Source organism: Anopheles merus, chromosome 2L (assembly GCF_017562075.2).
Source record: "Anopheles merus strain MAF chromosome 2L, AmerM5.1, whole genome shotgun sequence".
Classification (NCBI taxonomy): domain Eukaryota; kingdom Metazoa; phylum Arthropoda; class Insecta; order Diptera; family Culicidae; genus Anopheles; species Anopheles merus.
The window spans coordinates 17,461,793-17,482,931 of record NC_054083.1 but is presented as its reverse complement, the minus strand read 5'-3'; the positions used below and the strand labels follow the sequence as shown (position 1 = coordinate 17,482,931).

At 47.9% G+C, this 21,139-nt stretch overlaps 3 protein-coding genes across 3 annotated transcripts in view; 2 read left to right on the top strand and 1 right to left on the bottom strand.

Moving 5' to 3' along the window:
* Positions 1–110: 110 nt before the first annotated feature.
* LOC121591996 (anaphase-promoting complex subunit 13-like) lies at positions 111–650 on the bottom strand. The gene is made up of 2 exons (XM_041913145.1): positions 447–650; positions 111–341 (listed from the first exon to the last, which is right to left on the bottom strand). The coding sequence occupies exons 1-2, from the start codon at positions 456–458 to the stop codon at positions 111–113; spliced, it is 243 nt and encodes an 80-aa protein (XP_041769079.1). The 5' UTR covers positions 459–650.
* Positions 651–794: 144 nt separating this feature from the next.
* On the top strand, positions 795–2,658 carry LOC121591995 (probable tRNA N6-adenosine threonylcarbamoyltransferase, mitochondrial). Its single transcript, XM_041913144.1, has 5 exons — positions 795–988; positions 1,073–1,207; positions 1,274–1,407; positions 1,467–1,934; positions 2,004–2,658. The coding sequence occupies exons 1-5, from the start codon at positions 873–875 to the stop codon at positions 2,474–2,476; spliced, it is 1,326 nt and encodes a 441-aa protein (XP_041769078.1). The 5' UTR covers positions 795–872; the 3' UTR covers positions 2,477–2,658.
* Positions 2,659–3,252: 594 nt separating this feature from the next.
* LOC121591853 (unconventional myosin-XV) overlaps positions 3,253–21,139 on the top strand; it is a 38,138-nt gene continuing 20,251 nt past the window's right edge. The window contains exons 1-4 of the mRNA XM_041912894.1: positions 3,253–4,130; positions 12,364–12,551; positions 13,728–14,821; positions 16,722–21,072. Of these exons, the coding sequence (XP_041768828.1) occupies positions 12,426–12,551; positions 13,728–14,821; positions 16,722–21,072 (5,571 nt within the window). The 5' untranslated portion in view covers positions 3,253–4,130; positions 12,364–12,425. The remainder of the gene's footprint in view (positions 4,131–12,363; positions 12,552–13,727; positions 14,822–16,721; positions 21,073–21,139) is intronic.

Genomic DNA, 21,139 nt, shown 5'->3' with positions numbered 1-21,139 from the left:
TGTGGTTTTGATTAGTCGATTTCAGTAAATAACTCGCGTAGAATCCGTATCATGTAGTTAGCACACAAGGGTGCCGAGTTCGGTGCAGCACAATCGAGAGACGCTACACGCTAAACACCAGGGAAATTAACCTGCTCAGAAACGGACAAATCCGGTGCCAGTGATGTCAGCGCCAGATCAGTCCATTTCTGCTCTTGCTCTTTCAGCGTCAGATGGGAGTCACCGTTGTCCGCCTCGGGATCGGGTAGCTTATCGCAAGGCACTTGGATGTGGTCGTAAGGCAGCTCGTCGGCAATCCACTCGTTGTCCACCAAATCGACCAAGCGTCCGCCCAATGGTGGCTAGAGATAACACAACAACAACAACAAAAGAAAAGATAATTACTTTCAGAAGGAACATACCAGCGATAGCCAATCTTCCCCTAACTGCACAGTTTACACACTTACCTCACTATCCATTAGAAGCTATTACAAATTAACATTCACCACACCGAAAACGATAGCAGGGCCGCTGTTACGAATGACTAACAGCTGATTAGATTTGCAAGAACAGACCAGAATTTTGTAGATCGCCCAACACTTTGGCCACTTTTTTTGTGGCTTTTGTTTGCTTCAATGCCAAATAATTTTCCATCGCTGTCAAACCGCACGCGCACAAGCTGTACATAGCGAAGGTGGTCGTTGATGTTGTTTGTTTTGATTTTATTATCTTAATTTAAAAGCGTTGATACTGCGTTTACTCTTATTTTCTCACTAATCAAATATTTTAAAAGCACTAAAAACAAGACTTGTACATAATTATTTCGATTACTCTTCTAAATGATGAATGATTTTTTTAAAATATGGTACAGCATGTATATATGAATCTTGTCAATGTTATTGGTTGTTTTGGACTCGATCGCGTTCTACAGTCGAAAAACAAACAACAGCTGTGTGAGCATGATGCCTAGAGTTTTATCTAAATTTGCTCGTTTTAGGACAGTGAACAGGTATGAAAGTTTGCATCATTTCATCGAGACACATATACGAATAATTTGTAACTATTTATTTACCCTGTATATGCCTTCTTTCAGACATTTGACAACACAATCCTCCCCGGTAGTGCTAGGAATCGAAACGAGTTGTGATGACACCGGGGCAGCTTTGGTTACCGGCAATGGGACAGTTTTGGGAGAGTACATTCATTCCCAGCAAAGCAGTCACTTGAGGTGAGGAAATATGAATTCACACACGTAATGGTAAAATGTATCTACAGCATCGAAATGCCTTGGCAGGTTTGGTGGAATCATTCCACCGGTAGCGCAAGACATCCACCGTGCCAATATCGAATCCGTTGTGCAAAATGCGTTTAAACTAGCAAATATGACTCCTAACGATATAGATGCAGTTGCTGTCACCAATCGGCCAGGTGTGTAGAAAACATTTCCCTTGAGGTACGGTTTGTTATAATTATTTCTGATCTTTTAGGGTTACCCCTCAGTCTGATAGTGGGGATGAGGTATGCGAAACATATCGCCCGCTCCTACAACAAACCGCTCATTCCCATACACCATATGCAGGCACACGCGTTGATGGCCCGGATGACCTCTACTATTCCGTATCCATTTCTCTGCTTGCTGGTAAGCGGTGGTCACTCGTTGCTGGTATTTGTGGAGAGCACTGCACGATTTCGACTGCTCGGCGAAACATTGGACGATGCGCCGGGTGAAGCGTTGGATAAAATCGCTCGTCGGCTGAAGCTGCGGAATGTGGCCAAGTATGCGCAAATGTCTGGTGGTCAGGCTATTGAAGCAGCAGCCCAGCAGGCTGGCGCAAAAGACACATCTGCTTACGAATTCCCGCTACCACTTTCTAAATATCGTGACTGTCAGTTCAGTTTCGCCGGACTGAAAAATACCGCCACGAGACACATACTCGAACGAGAATCCACCCTCCGTAAGTGATGGGCAAAGGATGAAATTGTGGTTTAACGTTAAGTAATCTTTTTTGTTTCTCACCCCCCAGATCTTGCGCCCGATGCTTTGCTGCCCGATTATGAAGCGTTTTGTGCTTGTTTCTTGAAAGGAGTCACACGGCACATGCTGCACCGAACGCAGCGCGCGATTGAGTACTGTGAACGGCGCAATTTGTTTTCCAATGCAGCAGGACCACACCGCAGTTTAGTCGTTTCGGGCGGTGTGGCTTGCAATGACGTTATATTCAATGCGCTGAGCTCGATGGCGGCCCAGTTCGGGTACAGCACCTACAGACCACCGAAGAAGTTGTGCACCGATAACGGTACAATGATAGCGTGGAACGGCATGGAGAAACTGCTGGCAAAAGATACTGCCGAAATGACGACAAAGTACGAGCAGGTTGATATAAGCGGAAAGTGCCCTATCGGCGATAGTCTTATCGATGATGTAAAAGCAGCGAACATAGCATGCAAGTGGGCTAAAGTCGATATATTTCCAGGCAAAGAAGAAGTTAGTAGTTAGTAATGGGGAGCAATTTAGTTAATAGATAGTAAACTGTAAAGAAACAGTAAACACGATTATTACAGCTTTAAAAATGCGTATAATAAACACGATTGTTTGCCTAGTCGTAAATGCGTCATAAAATCCAAGAATGTTTTGTCACCTCACTACATTTAGTACTGTATTTTTTAAGTTTTCAAGAAGTAATTGAATTGTTTTACTTATTCGCTTATTAAAACTTAACTAAAAAATACAAACTTTGGAAAAAATAACCGGTACGATTGAGTTTTGATCGCTTTCGTCGGGCATCTGCTCGAATTTTGTTTCGTTCAATTCTTTCGTTCAAACATGATGAAAATTGTTGCCGCTTTTGAGTTTATTAATGTTTTACAAATGATCACACATCAAACATTACATCAAATCATTTTATTCAATTATTTTTATTTTGCTTAGTTTTAAAATGTACAACTTCTAGAAGACAATACGATCCATTTTAGCTATTTTAGCTTTAGGAATAGTTAAAAACAACTGATCTAAGTTACGTACAGATGTAGCTTTGAGACTCAAAATCAATAGTATCATTTACACAAGTAAAATTCTAACACTAGACATTTGTATTCCAATTTTATTTCTCGCACATGCAATCGTTTGTAAAAGGTTCAGTTTTACCATCTCCACGGCGTTAAAAAAACATAAACCAGTCGGCAATGTACCTGTTTGAAATAAACACTGCTGAAGCTCGTGTAACACCCACCAACACCTTAAACCAAAGCATAGCTGCGTCTGTGTGCATGGCTATGTTGTGGCACGGTGCGCGTGTATTGGTGCTGGCCAGGCAGCAAGAGGCTGGAGCTAGGCAAAAGTTGCCTCCGATCGATTCTCACAAACCCGTATCGCCCTTACGATCAAACAGGTGAACAAATCCGCAGCGTACGGTCATCAGGTAGTGCGATCGTCCCAAACGGCCCTTCTTGTATGACGTGACGTAGGTGCGGTCACAGGCGAAATAAAGTCTAGCTACGAAAACAAGTTTCGCAGTACTCCCGTGCAATTATATTATTTTTCGGTAAAGTGTGTGCGCGCATCCCCAAGACCATCTCCAACCCCTCAAATAAAGCTGAAAAGTTCCGAGTTGCTCGTGTGAAGTTTTTTTTTCTTCGCTCCATTGCTTGATCGTGTGATCGTGTTTTTCTTTGCGTGCAATATACATACGAAAAAATATGATTCAAAGCAGCAGTGGCTACACACAGTTCGTGCTTGTGACGGGGTAGAATCGCTTTTGCGCACCGTGCAATAGAGAGGCAACGGCGAACCACAACCCGCCCCGGGATCGGAGTGGCGCGGCGAGTCGCTGCGCAGCGCTTGCGGTCAAACTAAATGTGCTACGTATGCAGTTTCTCGCGCGTTTGTGTGCTGTCCGGTGCGCTCCGTGAAACGAAGGCAGAAAGGCGTACGGATGCCCAGTGAAATCGTGCTGAGAACGTAACGCATCGAGTGAATAGATCTTGTGAGCCACAGTTTGACGATTTTTTCGAGGTTGTGTGAAGATACGTAGCAGTGCGCTAGGAGCAGCAGAAAAATTGAAGAAGAGTTTGACGACCCTACTACTACTACACACACACCCCGTGAGAAGAAAGTTGGCGGATTCGAAAATCCGCTCTGCCATGCCGTACATGTGAGTGTCATCAGCAAGTTATGTGTTTTTGTGGGTGTCGTTAATATTTGTCCCGGGAAAGGTTTTGGTAAAGCGTTATCATTTGCTGTTTTCCGGACGAGAAATGGCTGCATGAGCTGTCTTTGGAAGTGTGCCAGTTGAAGATTCCATCCGGAGTTTTCGATCGTGCGATCATCATCTACTAACGCTTCGCATGGTCTTGCATGAATCTAACAAATGGTGGCGAAGGGATAGTATAGAGTAGTAAGCGTGGTGGAAATATTTAACAAACCTAAGGTGTGGAAGTTATAAAAAAAGTCACCCAGTGCCACCCCAAACGGATTAGATCCAAAACAAGTGACGTGACAAATTCTTGTATAATCTCCCTTCTCCAAACACTTACACACATACACACACGCATGTATCCATCTTTTTTAACGGGGGCTGAAACGGTATGCATGATGTTGCTACCCCTTCTATGCTGTGCTCTCTCTAACGTCTTGTGTTTTACCTGACTGATCGCTCGATCTCCTCGAGCGCTCCTTTTCTCCGCTGCTTTAACTTGTGTATATGTACACACACATAGCGGACAGCGAAAGAGAGGGAGCGAGTGAAGCCATCACACACATACACACATGGGCCCAACGCAAAGTAACAGTAGAGGAAGGAGAGATGCGATAGCAAAGAAGCAGAAAACAACGATCGATGTAAGCGGGCACTCCCAGCATCCTAGCCTAGCCGAACCACGTATACAGCGAGAAGCGAGAAACACATATATAAACAGAATGGAATTCCATTGAAGAAATTGTTTCGTGTCTTGTGCCACTTTTGCGCCAACACTACTAGGCGGCCCCTCCATCGCTGGGTGGTGGCTGTCCGAAGTGGCTGGAATGTTGCCGGATCGGTTGATGCGCATGCGAAGCGCGTCGGGGCCGACGGGGAAGAGTGCGAACAGCCGCGTGGAAGCTTTCCAAGTGAACGTTTGATAGTGCGCGCCACTGATATGGAAAGAAGCGGAGAGGGCAGTTTTTTGAGTAATATCCTTTTTTCTGCCTTGATTGAACTGGTTTCGGCAGCTTGCGAAATGATTCCGAATCCCTGAAACACCCTTAAAGTTCGTATGGAAACGTCACGGCATCTAAAACCCAGTCACTCGGGGGTGAAAAGGTGGAATGTGACAAGGTTCCTTTTTTCGTGTGTATATCTCTATGAGTGTGTGTGTATGTGTGCCGAATTGTTGTCCCATGAACAACGCACCAACGTTGTGAGCAAATACGGACCGCTCTAACCCACACCTCCGTTCACACACCCGTGCAATCGATCGATTTCTACACCGTCGCGCAATCATTAGACTTGCGCGATGGTGGCAGCGACGAACCTGCTGCTGGCACGGTCGCGGAATCGGGCGCGGCATGGTGGCGGCACCCTACATTTTGTCGTGCACGCAAATCGGTCGCGCAAGGACTAGAACCGCGGGTAGGCGCAGCACCAAACGAGTTGGCACCGCGTTTGGTGTTTGGCAATCGTGGCCCGATGGTGGCACGCCATAAATTAAGCCGTCATAAAATATGTACACCTTTAAATGGGACACAGAACGCGGCCGAGCACGCTGCTGTTGTGTGCAGAACGATGCTCTTGCGAAATAGATATTGTTGGTAAAAGGGTATTCATTAATGCGTACCATTTACTTCCCACTTGATGAAAGGCGGAATTTTAATTGTAGATGGGTGTAGCAATTTAACTTCTTTTTTTAGCTATTGGAAAATGTCATCATATATTGCTAAAACACAATTCAAATATCAACAAAAAACCGCGCTTAAAAAGCGCCTAGAAACCGCTTGCTATCATGCAGCATTTCACCACATTCCTGCTAATGAAATCGTTAGTAGAAAGCTACAACTCCATGTATAAAGTGATGTCAATCAGCACATCATAATTGTTTCTGTACTCGTACCGGCCATCTTCTAGCGATGGTTCCATGCTTTTCAAGTATACCCCCGTTGTAGCATGTGCCTATGTGTGGGGTGCTACTTCCTACCATTTTGTTATCGTACGTGTGCACGTGCTTGGTTGGTGAAATCATAAGTCGTTTTTGTGTTTTTTTCTTTGTAAAGACTTTCCTCATTCCCATACCCAAAAGATCAATATGCAAATACCGAATCGCTTCGCGTGCCCCAACATATGTGTGTGTGTGTCGAATACAGCCAACACAGCCACCGTGGTGGCGTGGTTGACCTAGACCGTGGCGAAAGTTCCCTACTGCTACCACTGTTTCTGTTTGCCGATTTGCCTTGACTCTCAGGTCCATGCATACGTTAACAGGTTGCGAACTAGCACCACCACCACCCGTAGGTAACACGACCCCACATGAGGGGGATGCAGAAACGGGAAAACATCGTGACACATAACTGTGTATGCGGGCCATGCCCAAGGGTAGATAAAAGCTTGTGTATGCGAAGCTTATCACAATACACGCATGACGATCGCGTATACAAAATACGTACGTAGAATAAACATCATCCCCAACACGGTCGTGGGCTGTCCTGGGAAGGGAAAAGACAACTCGCGCTTGAAATGAGGCGCATAATTTGAACCCCTCTTGTCAAGTACGTGGTATTTGGATGCTTTTTTCGTTTTTAGTAGAAATCACAGCCCGTCCAAAAATTGGACAATGGCCGTCAACTGCCTCGGGGCAGTCCAACTTACACCGGACGACGGTTCGGTATGCAGGCATTTCTATGCAAATGAAAACAAACGTGACCGTGTGGACACTTTCTCTTTATGTGTGACACGGCTGGCTTGATTGAATGGCAGGCGGGTAGGATCGAAAGCTCGAGCGAAGATCACCGATCGGCGTGGAGATTCGATGGTTCCGGTTTTTGTTTTTTTGGTTATCTCTTACTCAGTTTCAGTGTTTGTCTCCTTCTCTCTCTCTCTCTCTCTCTCTCTCTCTCTCTCTCTCTCTCTCTCTCTGTTGGATGGCACAGGTGCCTCGCTAATGGCACGCCCTGCCCATTCGTGCGTCACGGCCAAGGTTTTAATTGGAACGCGAGCGGAAGGAATGTGTGTCCGTCTACATTTCGGGGGGAGGTCGGATGTGCTTTATTTCATTTCATTTCATTTTTCCTATTGCTATGTTGTGCCACAGTTTTTCCACGGTGTGTTTTCCGTTTGGCGGTACCGTTTCCGTACCAGCAGCGCGGTACGTCCTTGAACTCGGGCGGTGCACAACAGCATGTGCACAACAATGGCGTGTCGGTGGAGCTGAAATGGAGCGCTCGGGCCTTTTTTCGGTATTATTTGTTGCAAATCGCTCTGAAAGATATGACGCCGATAAAGTACCAATGGCACAGATATAGGCTTTATGTTGTTTTTTTTTCTTTTTTCGTCAATAGCAAGGCGAAGCCGTAAAACGTTTTGCTGCTTTTAGCGGCTTAACATTGAGCGTTTCCCATTTGTTGCGCCTGCAGCGACTACGCCCATCGAGATTTATTGGGTGTCAAGTGTGGAGTGGCTTTTGTTTCACTTTTACTCGTCGATCGGTCGTCGTCTGTAACTAATTGCTAGTAAGCTAGGATGTGTATGTGATGAAGGCTTCGCTAAACCATTTCAAGGGTTTATTTGGCCTCTGTTGACCAAAAATTGACATCGGTTTATTAAAAGAATTCAAAAACATGCTCCAAATTTCCCATTCACCTTTTTTGTTACTATTGCGTACGTTGTAAAATAAAATAGAATTCAATAACATTGCAATACAACGTAGAAGTAAAATTGAATGTTAGAAAAAGCACCAGCAGCAAAACAATGATTATACCACAGTGCACCACCACCGTCCACTCCAATGTTACAAAACGGTGGCTCGGCAAAGCAGTACCATAAAACACTATTTCAATGTTTTATTTATCAGTGCGATATAGAAATTATCTAATTATCTGCAGCTACTCAAAACACTCCCGCGCTGCTCCGTGATCGTGGTAAATATGTTCACAGGCCGTTACCCACCCTAACGAGCGTACCTTTAACCTCTCCGTTTTGTGGCACCGATCGCTGGCCGATCGGACAGTTAGATAACTCCGCGCGGCAGTAGCAGTACAAAACAATAAACAGTAATTGTGGACATTGTTTGCATCTGTCCCGTGCATTTAATTCAATTAGAGCTAATAATGTTGCAAAATGCTTTCGATCCCACATCCCGCCTTTTACACCCTGCCCAAACCCCCCCCCCCCCCCCCCCGGTACACAAACAATTGAAAGAGTTTTGCGCTTTTTCCTCCTCTCCTCTTTTTTCTGTATTTCCTTCCACTTTCCACAGGCACCAAACATTGACGCACCCTTTTGCGTAGTTAGTGTCGTCCCTCCCGAGCGAAACCCTCCCGAAAAATCTCCAGCTCACTAAATTGAAAACTGAGCAGACCAACAAAATAAAAAGCACACTGATTGTTTTCCGTTCCTAAAAATGTTAAAATCTAGATTACGAAGTTTCTCTTACTTTCCGCCCGATTCACAAGCTCCGGCGGGCGCGAACCGATTGCTGAACAGCATCGATTTGTATGGACGGTCGTAGTTTTCTCCAAACAAAATCGTTGATCAATTTGCACTTCCCTTCCCTTTGCCTCTAGTTGAGTGGCCTCATTAACGGGCTGCGGGCCGATCTGGCTAGCGCGAAGAGCCGGTCGCGGGCAGTTGTGTGCTGTTCGACGCGTCTAGACGCGGTTTCAGGCTCATCTGCTTATCATGCCTATGCCACATATTCATGCGAATGCGCGATTAGCATCGGTTCTGCAGCGTTTTGCAGTGGTTGCATACATACAAAAAGTGCTGATATTTCAATCAATTAGCTGCCTAACTAAAGGGCGCAAGAAAGTATTTTGTCTGTTTAGAGGATCTGTTTAAAGGTTTATCGTGATATTTTTCGTAAATGCATGTGCACGATGTGCATGATTTTTTAAAAGAGCAATTAAAGCTAACAGGCAAACAAATATTTGCATGCGTCACAGTTGTGATCATCGTGTGGTTTATGATTGTACATATGCATATCACGCCATGGGCTTGGAGGAAAAATAGCATGCAAAACAGAGGAAAAAGTAGATAAGGTTAATGAACTGACAAGTGTGAAGCAAGTTATTTGCTAAGCCTTCTTCTTCTCAACGTGTAGTAGTAATTATACCTTTCTTAAATGTTGTACTACAAATTACTGAGTATTTACGTATTATCTTGACTGTTCCTATTCCAAAAATAAGCAGTGATAAACTATAAATGCTTGTTTGGTGACTCCATCGGTAGCTGAGATATATCTTCATGTTCATGCTTTCGATTGCAATGAGTTTAACGTTGCATAGGTTTAGAAAATGGATCAACTATTTTCTGCATTGGATCAAGTTTGAAAATCAATAGCTAAATATCTGCTTCATATCTGTTTTTATTTTTGCCTTTAGCAGTTATTGTATGCAAGGCTTAAAAAGATATCTCTGTTATTTCGTTGCCATTTACTTTGTTATTCTTTGATGAGATTTTATTTCACTTCTCTGCCTATGGGCTTGGTTGGCTTATTTTATAATGCTTAGCAAAAATAGCATAGCACGACAATCGGTCCTTCGTATGACGGACTCGTTTCGTTCGAGATTTGAGATCGTTACGAACACGTTATTAAGGTCATAAGACCTAACGACTTTACCACGAGACCTCTCGAAGTTATGGTACTAGGAACTTTGTTGTTTGTAGTATTTCTGCCTGATCTGAAGCCTGTGAAAAATTTGATTTGAATCGTTTGAAGCACATACGAACACATACGTTAGTATATCACAAAGATTGAAGATGTCCGTCTTGAGATAATGAAAAAAAGCCCACTCATTCACATACCTATACACCTATGAAATATTATGTGTCGTGCGTTCAAGATAAACTGATGTTTATTTGCTGAAATTAAAAGGTCAAATGGATCCGATAGAAATCCATGAAAGCGAATGCTCCCACAAGGCCTTCTACAAGTTTCGATTCTTATCGCACGTTTTCCACTTAGTATAAACTAACTATTTGCTTTTGTGCCAGAAAAAAAATTACATGGTATTTTTACCAATATGAAGATACGAACAAACTTATGTATCCAGTTTGTTAAGCTCACAAATAGGGCTAAATAAGGTTAGGTAAGAGTTTTGAGGGATGAAAAAGCAACTAATAGCTTTATGCTTAGTTAGTATATTCGCAAAAGGAATGCTTAGCCCAATCGATATTGTTTACAATTACATGATCACATAACGCACATAGACCTACGTTTTGTTTACTTATTCAACGATTGATATTGTAGGTAAAGACAGAAACTAGAAAAATTATAGAGATTTATAAATACAACGACCATAAAAATGAGCAAACATTATCTTAAACTCATGTTTTATCGTCAAATGTGTTGAAACTTTAAAGATTTTATCGATTTTTATGTTTTTTCATAAAATTAAAACATGATTTTTTCGTGCAGTTTTGAAAAGTTCGGGTAAGACGGACACCTGATATGGGAAAGATGGACACCATAAAGAGTGAGATGGACACCTGTAGAAAACGTTGTAAATTTAAGAGTTTTATAATATTTTAACTTATCCCATTGATTTCCACGTCCTGGTAGAAGTAGAATGCAGAATCTAATGCATTTTATAAATATTGGGCACTAACAGCTGACGTTGCTCCAGCTGACAGAACAACAGTTTAAAACTTCAGTTTAGGAAATTACTCAGTGGAAAGTCCGCGATACCAGCATGTTTGAAGGACTTGTTAGTAGGTCAAGCAATTTTTCCATTGAAAATTTAACTTTTTGATATTTGTAATCCAATAGAATCTCTTCTCTATTCCTGAATGATGTCATATCAATGCCTCTTCTTTTTGTTGATTAATGTTGTCCAAGTCGTGACAAGATATTGGGTTCCGTGAAGTACCTAATCAGCATGGAGCGTGTGATAGCATAACGCATGAATGTTATTTTACCGGTGTTTCATTTGTCGCTTAATTCAATACTTTCTCTAGTTGATGGATGATTAATATCTTCCTTATAACCTTATTTCAGGTATTTGATGAAATAGATTCATCATCAATTGATATAAAAAGTTAAATAAATTAATAAATTCGATGTCCATCTTTCCCTACGACATAGTGTCCGACTTTCCTGCTTTGGTGTCAGGATTCATAAACCACCAAAGAACAATTTTTTTATTGCTTTCATTCTCGTTCTTTCGCCAGATTTTTTTGCATATTAACACAACATCTCATTCATGTGATAAAAATTCCAAAAATATAAACAATGCAAGTTACCGAGCATAAGATCCGCAGTAGTCAAATTAGATCCACAATGGTGCGCACGATTGAAAATTTGTTTTGTTCGTAGATTTAACCAATTTTGCATATACAATGCCGAAAATGTTTTCAAATTTGTTGTTTTACTTTAAGTTCAGATGCTGCATTGTTGAATTATTCGAAAATTACCTTTTTCATGTAGTTACGAGAAATATCCATCTTATCCGCATTGTCCATCTTTCCCAATCTTCCCCTACATCGATAAATGTTACAAAACCCTTAGAAATTCAAATACAAACGCAAACAAACGCGGCCACCTAAAACTACAACCAGTAATAAATTACTTTGCAAATAAGTAACTTGAATAAAGAATCATGCAATTGTTACACTGATTTTCGGAATAAAAGTGTTTTTGAAATAATTGACAGCGCAATCTTGCGTTGTTCATCTACAGCTTCGTTGAAAAATATCAAACAATCTCGTCCTTCGCATGTTCGGCAAGATTCTAGAAAAATTTCATGATGATCAAATTTTAAATCTAACACTATTCGGATGTTCTATTTCTGTGCTTCAGCCACAATAAAACTCTATTAATATTATGTATGTAGGTAATAGTGTTTTTATTTTATTTCTGATAACAAATAAAACCTTTCAAAACTGTATGTACAAATATTTTCTACTAGATACAAAACGGTTTTAGCTCCAACATTTCAAAATTGTCCCTTATGCCACATACGCAAGGGTTGTAGGGCACAAAAGACTACGTTTGCGCTAAGCCCCTATATTGAACTTTTATTTATCATTTCATAAGCAATGCTCCAGATTTAAGTTGACTTCACATTACTTGATGTGTTGAGTGAGTGGTTAGGTGTTAAAAGATATCGATAATAGAGTTACATTACACAATCAACTAAAAAATCGAAACCTTCTATTGCTACACTTTTACAACATCTATTTTACCTCTTTCTTCACGCAGGGTTCGTTTAACCTAGTGACATCGAACATACAGCAACGGTATCAAAGGTACAACCGGTCACCATGGATTGGTCGACGGGCGATCTGGTGTGGTTCGATCCGGGCCTCGGCCACCCGCTGCCGGGGGAGATCCAAGAAGTGCATCGTGCCGCTCAGATGATCATCGTGCAGGCACTTATCAACGGCAAGGTAGGTAGTTTCCAAACGCGCGCATCATTACCCATGTAAGTTTGACGCGAGCGGCGAGGGAAAAGGCTCACGCACGTACTGAGTGAGCGGCTTGCAAGAAGATGATTAAGAAGAAGAAGAAAAAGTAAAGTTGGCAGCAGTGCAAAATGCAGATTTGCGATCAATTTGAGCCTATTATGCTGTTCGCACCTACGTACACACTGCACAAAAACAACTACAAAAAAGCCGTTTTTTCTCGTTTTCCAAACTCACTTCCAAGAGATTGTTGTGTTCGTGTGTGTGTGATAGTGTGAGTGGCTTCTCGTTTGCTCTGTTGCGACTGCACGCGCAGCAATAGGAAAATTGCAACTGCACCCGACGACCGCTCATACTCGCGTTTACGGCTGGTCAAACTAGTTTCAAATGCGTGCGCGCAACTTTTCCACCCGATCGAGCGGGTGTTCGGGTTTTTCTTTGATACGGGTACGAAAAAGAGCATGTTCCTTTTGCACCATCGGCTGCACGGGTGTCCCAAAGGGAGTGCAAGAGCGAAACGGTTGCAGGCAAGGTTGCACTCTGTTGCAATTGCACATCTCTCTGGTTGGTCTGGCGTTGGCGGCCCGAGGATGCACAGTTGCACTGGAAACATTATCACGAACGAAAGCAAAAGTGAGTGAGTGAGCGTTGGTGCGCGCGTGCAGTTGACCTTAGAGTGGAGCTGGGAAACTCCTGAAGTTTGTGCAAAGTTGTGTGCCACACGTGTCATTTTCCAGCCAACACAGTAACAACAGTTGGTTAGGCTGGAACACGTATCTAGGTAGTGAATTCCGTTCCGCTTCGGCACCGGCACGGTTCTGGATGCGGACGGTTAGCTTCCATCTGGAACCATGGCAAAGAGGCGGCACACCCTCGCCGAGTCAGTCGCTGTCCCTGCTGCCGCAGCGAATCAAGCGCCGCCAGCGGCGCATGGAAACGGTCAGTGAACTTTCTCCCAGCGAGGGAAAAGAAAGTTTCGTGCGACAGCAACCGGCCAGAATCAGAAGACCGCCACGCAACAAGCTGCTGCCGGACGACGTACCACCGAATGTATGAAGTGATAAAGTGTGAAACCTGTACTTTTAAGACATGCCAAAGTGCCACCTCGATGAAGTTGTTGATCGTTTGTTTTTTGTTTTGTTTTCGTTTTTTTGCTTTCAGCCGCAAACGTTCACTCTCGGGCCGAATGAGGGAAACATACGCGCCCGGCAGGATCTGGGCAAGACCGGCGTAGAGGATATGACCCAGCTGGAGGACCTGCACGAAGCGTCCTTGCTGTGGAATCTGAAGCTGCGCTACGACAACGGGCTGATCTACACGAACGCGGGCAGCATCCTGATCGCGATCAATCCGTACAAAATGTTCCCCGAATCGTACGGCATCGAGATGGCCAAGCTGTACTCGGGCCGGCCGCTGGGCACACTGCCGCCGCACCTGTTTGCGATCGGGTCGGCCGCACACGCGGCCCTCCCGTCGCCCCAGGTGGTCGTCATTTCGGGCGAGTCCGGCTCGGGCAAGACGGAATCGACCAAGCTGGTCATGCAGTACCTGGCGGCGGTCGTACCGGGCGGCGGTTCCGCCTCCACCGTCATCACCGAGCAGATACTGGAGGCCGCCCCACTGCTCGAGGCGTTCGGTAATGCGCGCACCGTGCGCAACGACAACAGCTCCCGGTTCGGCAAGTACCTGGAGGTGTACTTCAAGTCCGGAGCGATCATCGGTGCCAAGATCACGCAGTATCTGCTGGAGAAGTCGCGCATCGTCACGCAGGCGGCCGGCGAGCGGAACTACCACGTGTTCTACGAGCTGCTTGGCGGGCTGGCCGAGCCGGAGCGCATGAAGTACGGCCTGCTGGAGGCGGACAAGTACTTCTACCTGAACCAGGGCGGTTCGGACTGTGCGCCGGGCCGGATGGACTGGGCCTCGCTGCAGAGCGCGATGCAGGTGCTCGGTGTCACGGAGAGCGAGCGCGAGGGTATCGTGAAAGTGCTGGCGTCGGTGCTGCACCTCGGTAACGTGTACTTCCACCGGCGCCAGCTCCGACACGGACAGGAAGGGGTCGAGATCGGATCGGACGCCGAAATCAAGTGGGCGGCCCATTTGCTACAGCTGCCATCGGAGGGCATCCTGAAGTCGCTGACCTCGCGCATCACCGAGACGCGTTCGGAGCGGCTCTACACACCGCTCGGCATCGATCAGGCGCTGGATGCCCGAGACGCACTGGCCAAGGCACTCTACTCGGGACTGTTTAACTGGTACGTACATACTGGCAGGTTGTTGCTCGCCTAAACGGTAGATGGCCGTGAAATAGCTTCTAGATCATAGGTTGGCATACTTAAAAAATAATGTCAGATTGAAATTTCTCAGAATTCAATTCTCACCTTATGAAATGGATTTTTATTCAAATTTATTATTTCAGTAACACTAAAACATGCGAATGAGTGATGTCGCTATTTGAAATGGCTGATAGACATGAATGTGAAATCAAATTGAAATACACCTTTCTGTGCCACAGGCCTTATTACAGGATTTCCTATTGTTTTTGGTTGTCTCTCACACTTGTTTGGTTGGTTTTGTGCTCGTTTCACGATTTATATTTTTTTTATCGTTATCACAATCTTTCAAAATCAATTCAAATGTTTCAAATAGATCTAAAAAATTGCTCAATAAATCCTAAGACAAATTCCAAAAAATATTCGGAAATAATACAAAAATGTTTGAAAACAACCAAAAACCAAGGAATTACTTGTATCCCGTGTGACCCGCACCTGTAGGGTTTCAGGGTTTTCCAAGTCATTTTCGAATGTGTTTATCATTATTTCTTGCCTCCTAGATGTTTTTCAGCAGCTGTCCAATGGTGTATTTGCATCATAATAAAATTTCAGTTCTTACACATGATTTTCAACAAATCACACATAACTATAAATCTTCATCCAGCTTGTAACTTGTTGAAAATCATGTGGAATAATTGAAACATGATTGTGAAAAAATACAACATTTAACTGCTGTCGAAAAACATCTTGCCTGCAATGAAAAATGTCGTAGACGTTGGAAATTGACTCGGAAACCCCTGTAAGACACTAGTGAATCCCAACAATTGTCTCTATCTTTCACCATACTAAGCTTATAGGTTTTTCCGAGTGAATCCAATTTCAAGAGAGTCCAATGTCTACAACATTTTTCAATGCTTGCGAGATGTTTTTCAACAGATGTTAAATGTTGAATTTCATCACAAACATTGTTCAGGTCTTTCGCATGATTTTCAACACATCACAAGCTGGACTGAGTTTGGCAGTTCTTTGAATTGAATGTATTGAAAATTATGTGAAAGATTTGAAATTTTATTATGATGCCTGAATAATACATATTAATGAATAATGCTGTACACATTATAGATTAGCTACGAAAACCCTGTATTTCTCTGCCATGAGGTATTTATAACTAATCATTCATAGATGTCTGAATCCGGCCAAAGCAACCAACTTTAGTTACCTAGACAGGATTCGATTTGTTTTTTTTTAATTTTCACGGCAAATATATTGTCCAGGACTGACTAACCGGCTGTGTTACTGAAGTTTCGAAAGTCTGTATAGGCCGCCATGTCCGCCTAGGATGTTACGCCAAATAGAAGAAGAAGACATCGTCATGAACATCTTGAAATCAACATTTACATTTATTGTCAAGGATGCAGCACAAATCTAGAAGTAGTTTTCACTTGTTTCATTGCTAGTAAAAAATGGTCTGCTTCATACATCTATAGAATACCCCGAAGAGGTTTTCTTTAGTTTTTAAAACTATAACGGAAAAACAAGACATTTCAATCTTTTCACAAGCCTTTCTTGATTCAATATTTTCTGCTACTAATTACTAATTAACTGAAGAAACTTGCGTTGCAATATTGCATGTAGTCTCCAAATGATCCAAATTGTTTCAATATTTATCTAAAAGGAACCATTCTTTTTGAAGTTGAAATCTGAAGAAAGACGACAAAATAGTTCACTTTACATCCTTATATTTCACTTCCACGAAAGTTAATAATGTTTCGATGGGTCACATGAACTAAGCTTGGACCTTACCGACCCCTGCTCTAGATTTGGAGCTTTTGTTGTAGTTCATTAGTAACATTTTCCATCCGTTCTGCCCTTCACTCCCCAGGCTTGTGCTGCGGATCAACTCGATCGTGCACCGGGGTGGCACGCACGACGCTCAACGACTGTCGATTCTGGACATCTTCGGGTTCGAAGATTTGGCCGAGAATTCGTTCGAGCAGCTGTGCATCAACTACGCGAACGAAAGCCTGCAGCTGTACTTTAACAAGCACGTGTTCAAGTTGGAGCAGGCGGAGTACGCGCGCGAGCGACTCGAATGGACCAACCTGGAGTGGGAGGACAACCTGCCGGTGATCCATCTGCTCGCGAAGAAGCCGGTCGGCATCTTCCACCTGCTGGACGACGAGTCCAACTTTCCGCGCGCGAACGATTCCAGCTTTCTCGAGAAGTGCCACTACAACCACGCGCTGAACGAGCTGTACTCGAGGCCGCGGGTCGGCGCGCAAGAGTTCGGCATCACGCACTACGCCGGCCAGGTGTGGTACTGCGTGGACGGGTTTCTCGAGAAGAACCGGGACGCGCTGCGCATGGACGTGATCGAGCTGCTGAGCTCCAGCACGGAGCCGCTGGTCGGCGAGATGACCAAGCAGTTGCGCGCCCAGCGGGATGTGGGCAAGACGCTGCCCAAGGGCTCGAACGGGCGCTTTGTCACGATGAAACCGCGCACACCGACGGTGGCGGCGCGCTTCTCCGACTCGCTGCAGCAGCTACTGCAGTCGATGGCCAAATGCAACCCCTGGTTCGTGCGCTGCGTCAAGCCGAACAACGACAAGCAGGCCCTGCGCATGGACATGCCCTGCGTGCTGCAGCAGCTGCGCTATCTCGGCATGCTGGACACGATCAAAATCCGCCAGTCCGGGTATCCGGTGCGCCTTCGCTTTCAGCACTTTGTCGAACGGTACCGCCATCTGATGAGGACGCCGCTGCCGAAGGGCACCCCGTACCGGGAGCTGTGCCGCTTCGTGCTGGACGAGCTGCCGGGCACGACGACCGAGGGGCCCGACTTCCAGCTGGGCGCAACGCGCGTATTCTTGCGCGAAGCCCTCCACCGCACGCTGGAGGCGAGCCGGGCCGACCGGCTGCGGCTGGCGGCCGTCACGATCCAGCGCACCGTGCGCGGCATGCTGGCGCGCAAGAAGGTGCAGCGCGAGGTGCGCGGTGCCGTCACGATCCAGCGCTACTGGCGCGGGTACCGCGACCGCAACCGGTACCTCACGATCAAGAACGGCGTGGTCAAGTATCAGGCCCTGTACAAGGGGCACATGCAGCGCAAGCGGTACGCCAAGCTGAAGAACGAACTGAAGCGCCGCCGGGAGGCGGAACGGCTCAAGAAGGAGCGGACGGCCCAGCGGCTGGCCAAGGAGCAGGTGGAGCGCGGTTCCGCCGTACCGCTCGACATTCCGGCCGAGTTGGCGTTCATCTTTTCCAAGTCGGAGAACTGGTCCGGCCAGCAGAGCGATCGCAATCTGGTGAAGGTGGTCGGAACCGTGCCCGGGCCTCCGTCGGCGGCCGATCTTCCGCCCGACCTGGATCAGTTCGCGTTCGGCAAGTTCAGCTCGGTGTACTGTAACGGGGTCAAGCTGGCACCGCGCCGTGACATCATCAGCGCGCCGTTCCTGTCGCGGGCAGCCGCCCGCGACCAGGACTTTAAGGACGCGATCGCCATCTTCAAGCTGATCATCCGCTGGACGACGGACGCGACGATGGATGCGAATCGGGAGAAGATCCTGGCGGACTACATCGTCCACAAGGGGCTGTCGTCGCGCGGGCTGCGGGACGAAATACTCGTGCAGATTTGCAACCAGGTGTACCGGGCGGACGAGGCCGCGGCCGAGAAGCTGTGGACGCTGATGTCCCACTGTCTGTCCGCGTTCCAGCCGGGCTCGGCGTTCAGCAAGTACTTGATCAAGTTCATCGTGGACAATGCGCCCCCGAACACGAAGGAGCAGATCTTGAAGAAGTTGCTGCGGAACGCTAACGCCGGCCAGACGAACCCGTGCCGGCTGTTCCCGCCGGCCTGGCTCGAGTGGCGCGCCTCGTCTCGGCTGGCAGACACGGCGCTCGGACTGAACCTGCCCGACAACAGTGTGCAGACGGTGGCGGTCGATTCGTGGACGACGTGCGAGGAGGCGGCCGCCCTTGCCATCTCCTCGTTCGGCATACCGAACCTGGGCTGGACGGTGGTGATCGACGAGTCGGACCAGATGACGGACTCGTGCGGGCTGGACTTTGTGCTCGATTTGGTGGCGGAGAAGGAGCTACCGCCCGCCTTCCCGGCCGTGCGAAGCGATATACTGCGCTGCGGCAGGAAGGGTGGTGCGCCGAGTGCCGCCCCCGGTACGCACGACTCGGCGGCCGAGCCGAGCAGCCCCAAGCGGCCGCAGGTGCCGCCGCCCGAGCCACCGTCGATGAAGCGCAGCTCGCACGAGATACAGCTCGTACCGGTTGCGATCGGCAGCGGCACGAAGAAGCACGAGCCGGCCGAGTACGGTGGCGGTGGTGGTGCCGCCTCCCGCCACCACATGGAACCCTCCAGCGCGGGCAGGAAGACGTCACACGATGTATCGCTGTCGCGTCATAAGCTGCGGGAAGAGCGTGCCTTCTACGAGGACAAGAGCCGGTCGCGCTCGCTGGACGATCTGCTGGCGGGCGAGGCGGACGACGCACTGCTGGCACCGGATGCGGACGAGCCGGAAACTTCGCTCACGCTGACGCTGGCCGAGAACCGGATCGGCAACAAGTACCGCTCGGTGGACACGATCGCACCGCTCAAGGAGCAGCACCCGCGCTTCGTCAAGTCCCAGTACGCCGGCAAGCGTTCGTCCGGCTCACACTCGCTCAAGTACGCGGAGAAGTCGGAGTTTAGCGTACGCTCGTCCGCCATGTCGGACACGAGTGAGGCACCATCGTTGGCGAGTCACGTGCGACGCGTGCGAGTGCCGTCGCAGGCATCCGACGTCGACCAATTTCTGGACGATCTGTTCAGCCCCGTGCTGGACGGATCGCTCGACGAGCTGTCCGACGCTCGCTCCCTGGCGGCAAGCATCCGGGGTGGAGCGCAGTTTGTGAGCGAGCTGCTCGCCACTGTCCGTACCGACCGCTCGCTGACCGACCTGGAGCAGTCGGCCGTGCTGGCAAGCGCTACGCAGGGTGGCACCACCCACCAGGCGAAGAATGCCACCTCGAACGGGTTCACGCCGAGCGCGCCGAACCCGATTGCGCCGCTGTCACCGCCGGTCAGCTCGTCCGGATCGCTGCTCATGATGGGCTCGGTCAGCCCGGACGTGGTCATGCCGGTGTTTACCATCCCGCCCGGTGTGGACAGCACCGCCTACCAGCAGCAAATGCAGCGCGCCTTCCTCCAGTCCGCGATGGCTCAAAACATCCAGATCCAGCAGCAGTTGATGGCGCAAAACCAGGCCCTGCAGACGCTGCTCACGCAGCAGGACGGGGCTGGCCCATCCTCCTCCTCGCCGCCGGCCAACCCGGGTGCCGCCTCGCCGAAGCATGGCGGCGCCACCGGCTCGCCCACCTCTGTGCAACATTCGCCCATTCGCAAGATGAGCGCCAAGGCCGGCGGCCGCAACGATTCGATCGACCGCCCGATCGGTCCGCCCGCCACATCCACCTCCTTCTCGGACATGCTGCGAAACCGCAAAGACTCGTCCTCGTCCAATCTGATACCACCGCCACCACCGCCACCGCTCCCACCACCGCTCGAGCTGAAAGATCCGTTCGAGGTGCGCCCCTTCCTCGATCCGTACGGGCGGGCGAAAACCGTGCGCATCGGCAAATGGCGCTGGCCACCGCCGCAAGGCGTCACCGCCAGCACCGAAACGGAGGAAACGTTCATCCAGTTCAAGATGACGCGCCAGAGCAATCGCAAAACGACGCCGCAGTCGCAGCACAGCAGCAGCAACCTCGACTCCCCGATCGGCTCCCCGAACGGGGTCGAGTGGGAGGAGTTCGAGATCGACCAGAAGCTGCAGGAGCAGGCGGCACGCGAGGCCGATGCGGGCGGCAAGGGTGCGGGAGGCGGCGGCCAACAGCCGGGCGGTGCGGCACGGACGGCCAAGCGCAGCTTCGACATCGGGGCCGATCGCCCCGCCCCGAACAGTGTCGGCAAGCTGAAGCTGAGCAACGAGATGCGCCAGCGGCTGGAGCAGGTGACCGCGGGCCACTCGGTCCGCTCGTCCAGTGCCAAATCGGACCGGCCCGAGCGCACGCCGGCCAAGCTGGAGGACACGCGGCGCATGATGCTGGAGCAGCAGCTCGGCGGCATGAACCCGCCCGGTGGTGCCAAGTCGCCCGGTGGCGATGCGGTGCCGTCGGTCAAGACGCAGGTGCAGCGGATGGAGGCAAGCAAAAAGGGTGCCCCAGCAACGGCCTGGCCCACGGTAAGTGTGGTTGTGCGGTTGCGCGCACTCAGGAAGAGCTGAAAGTGCTGATCCTGTTTGGTTGATT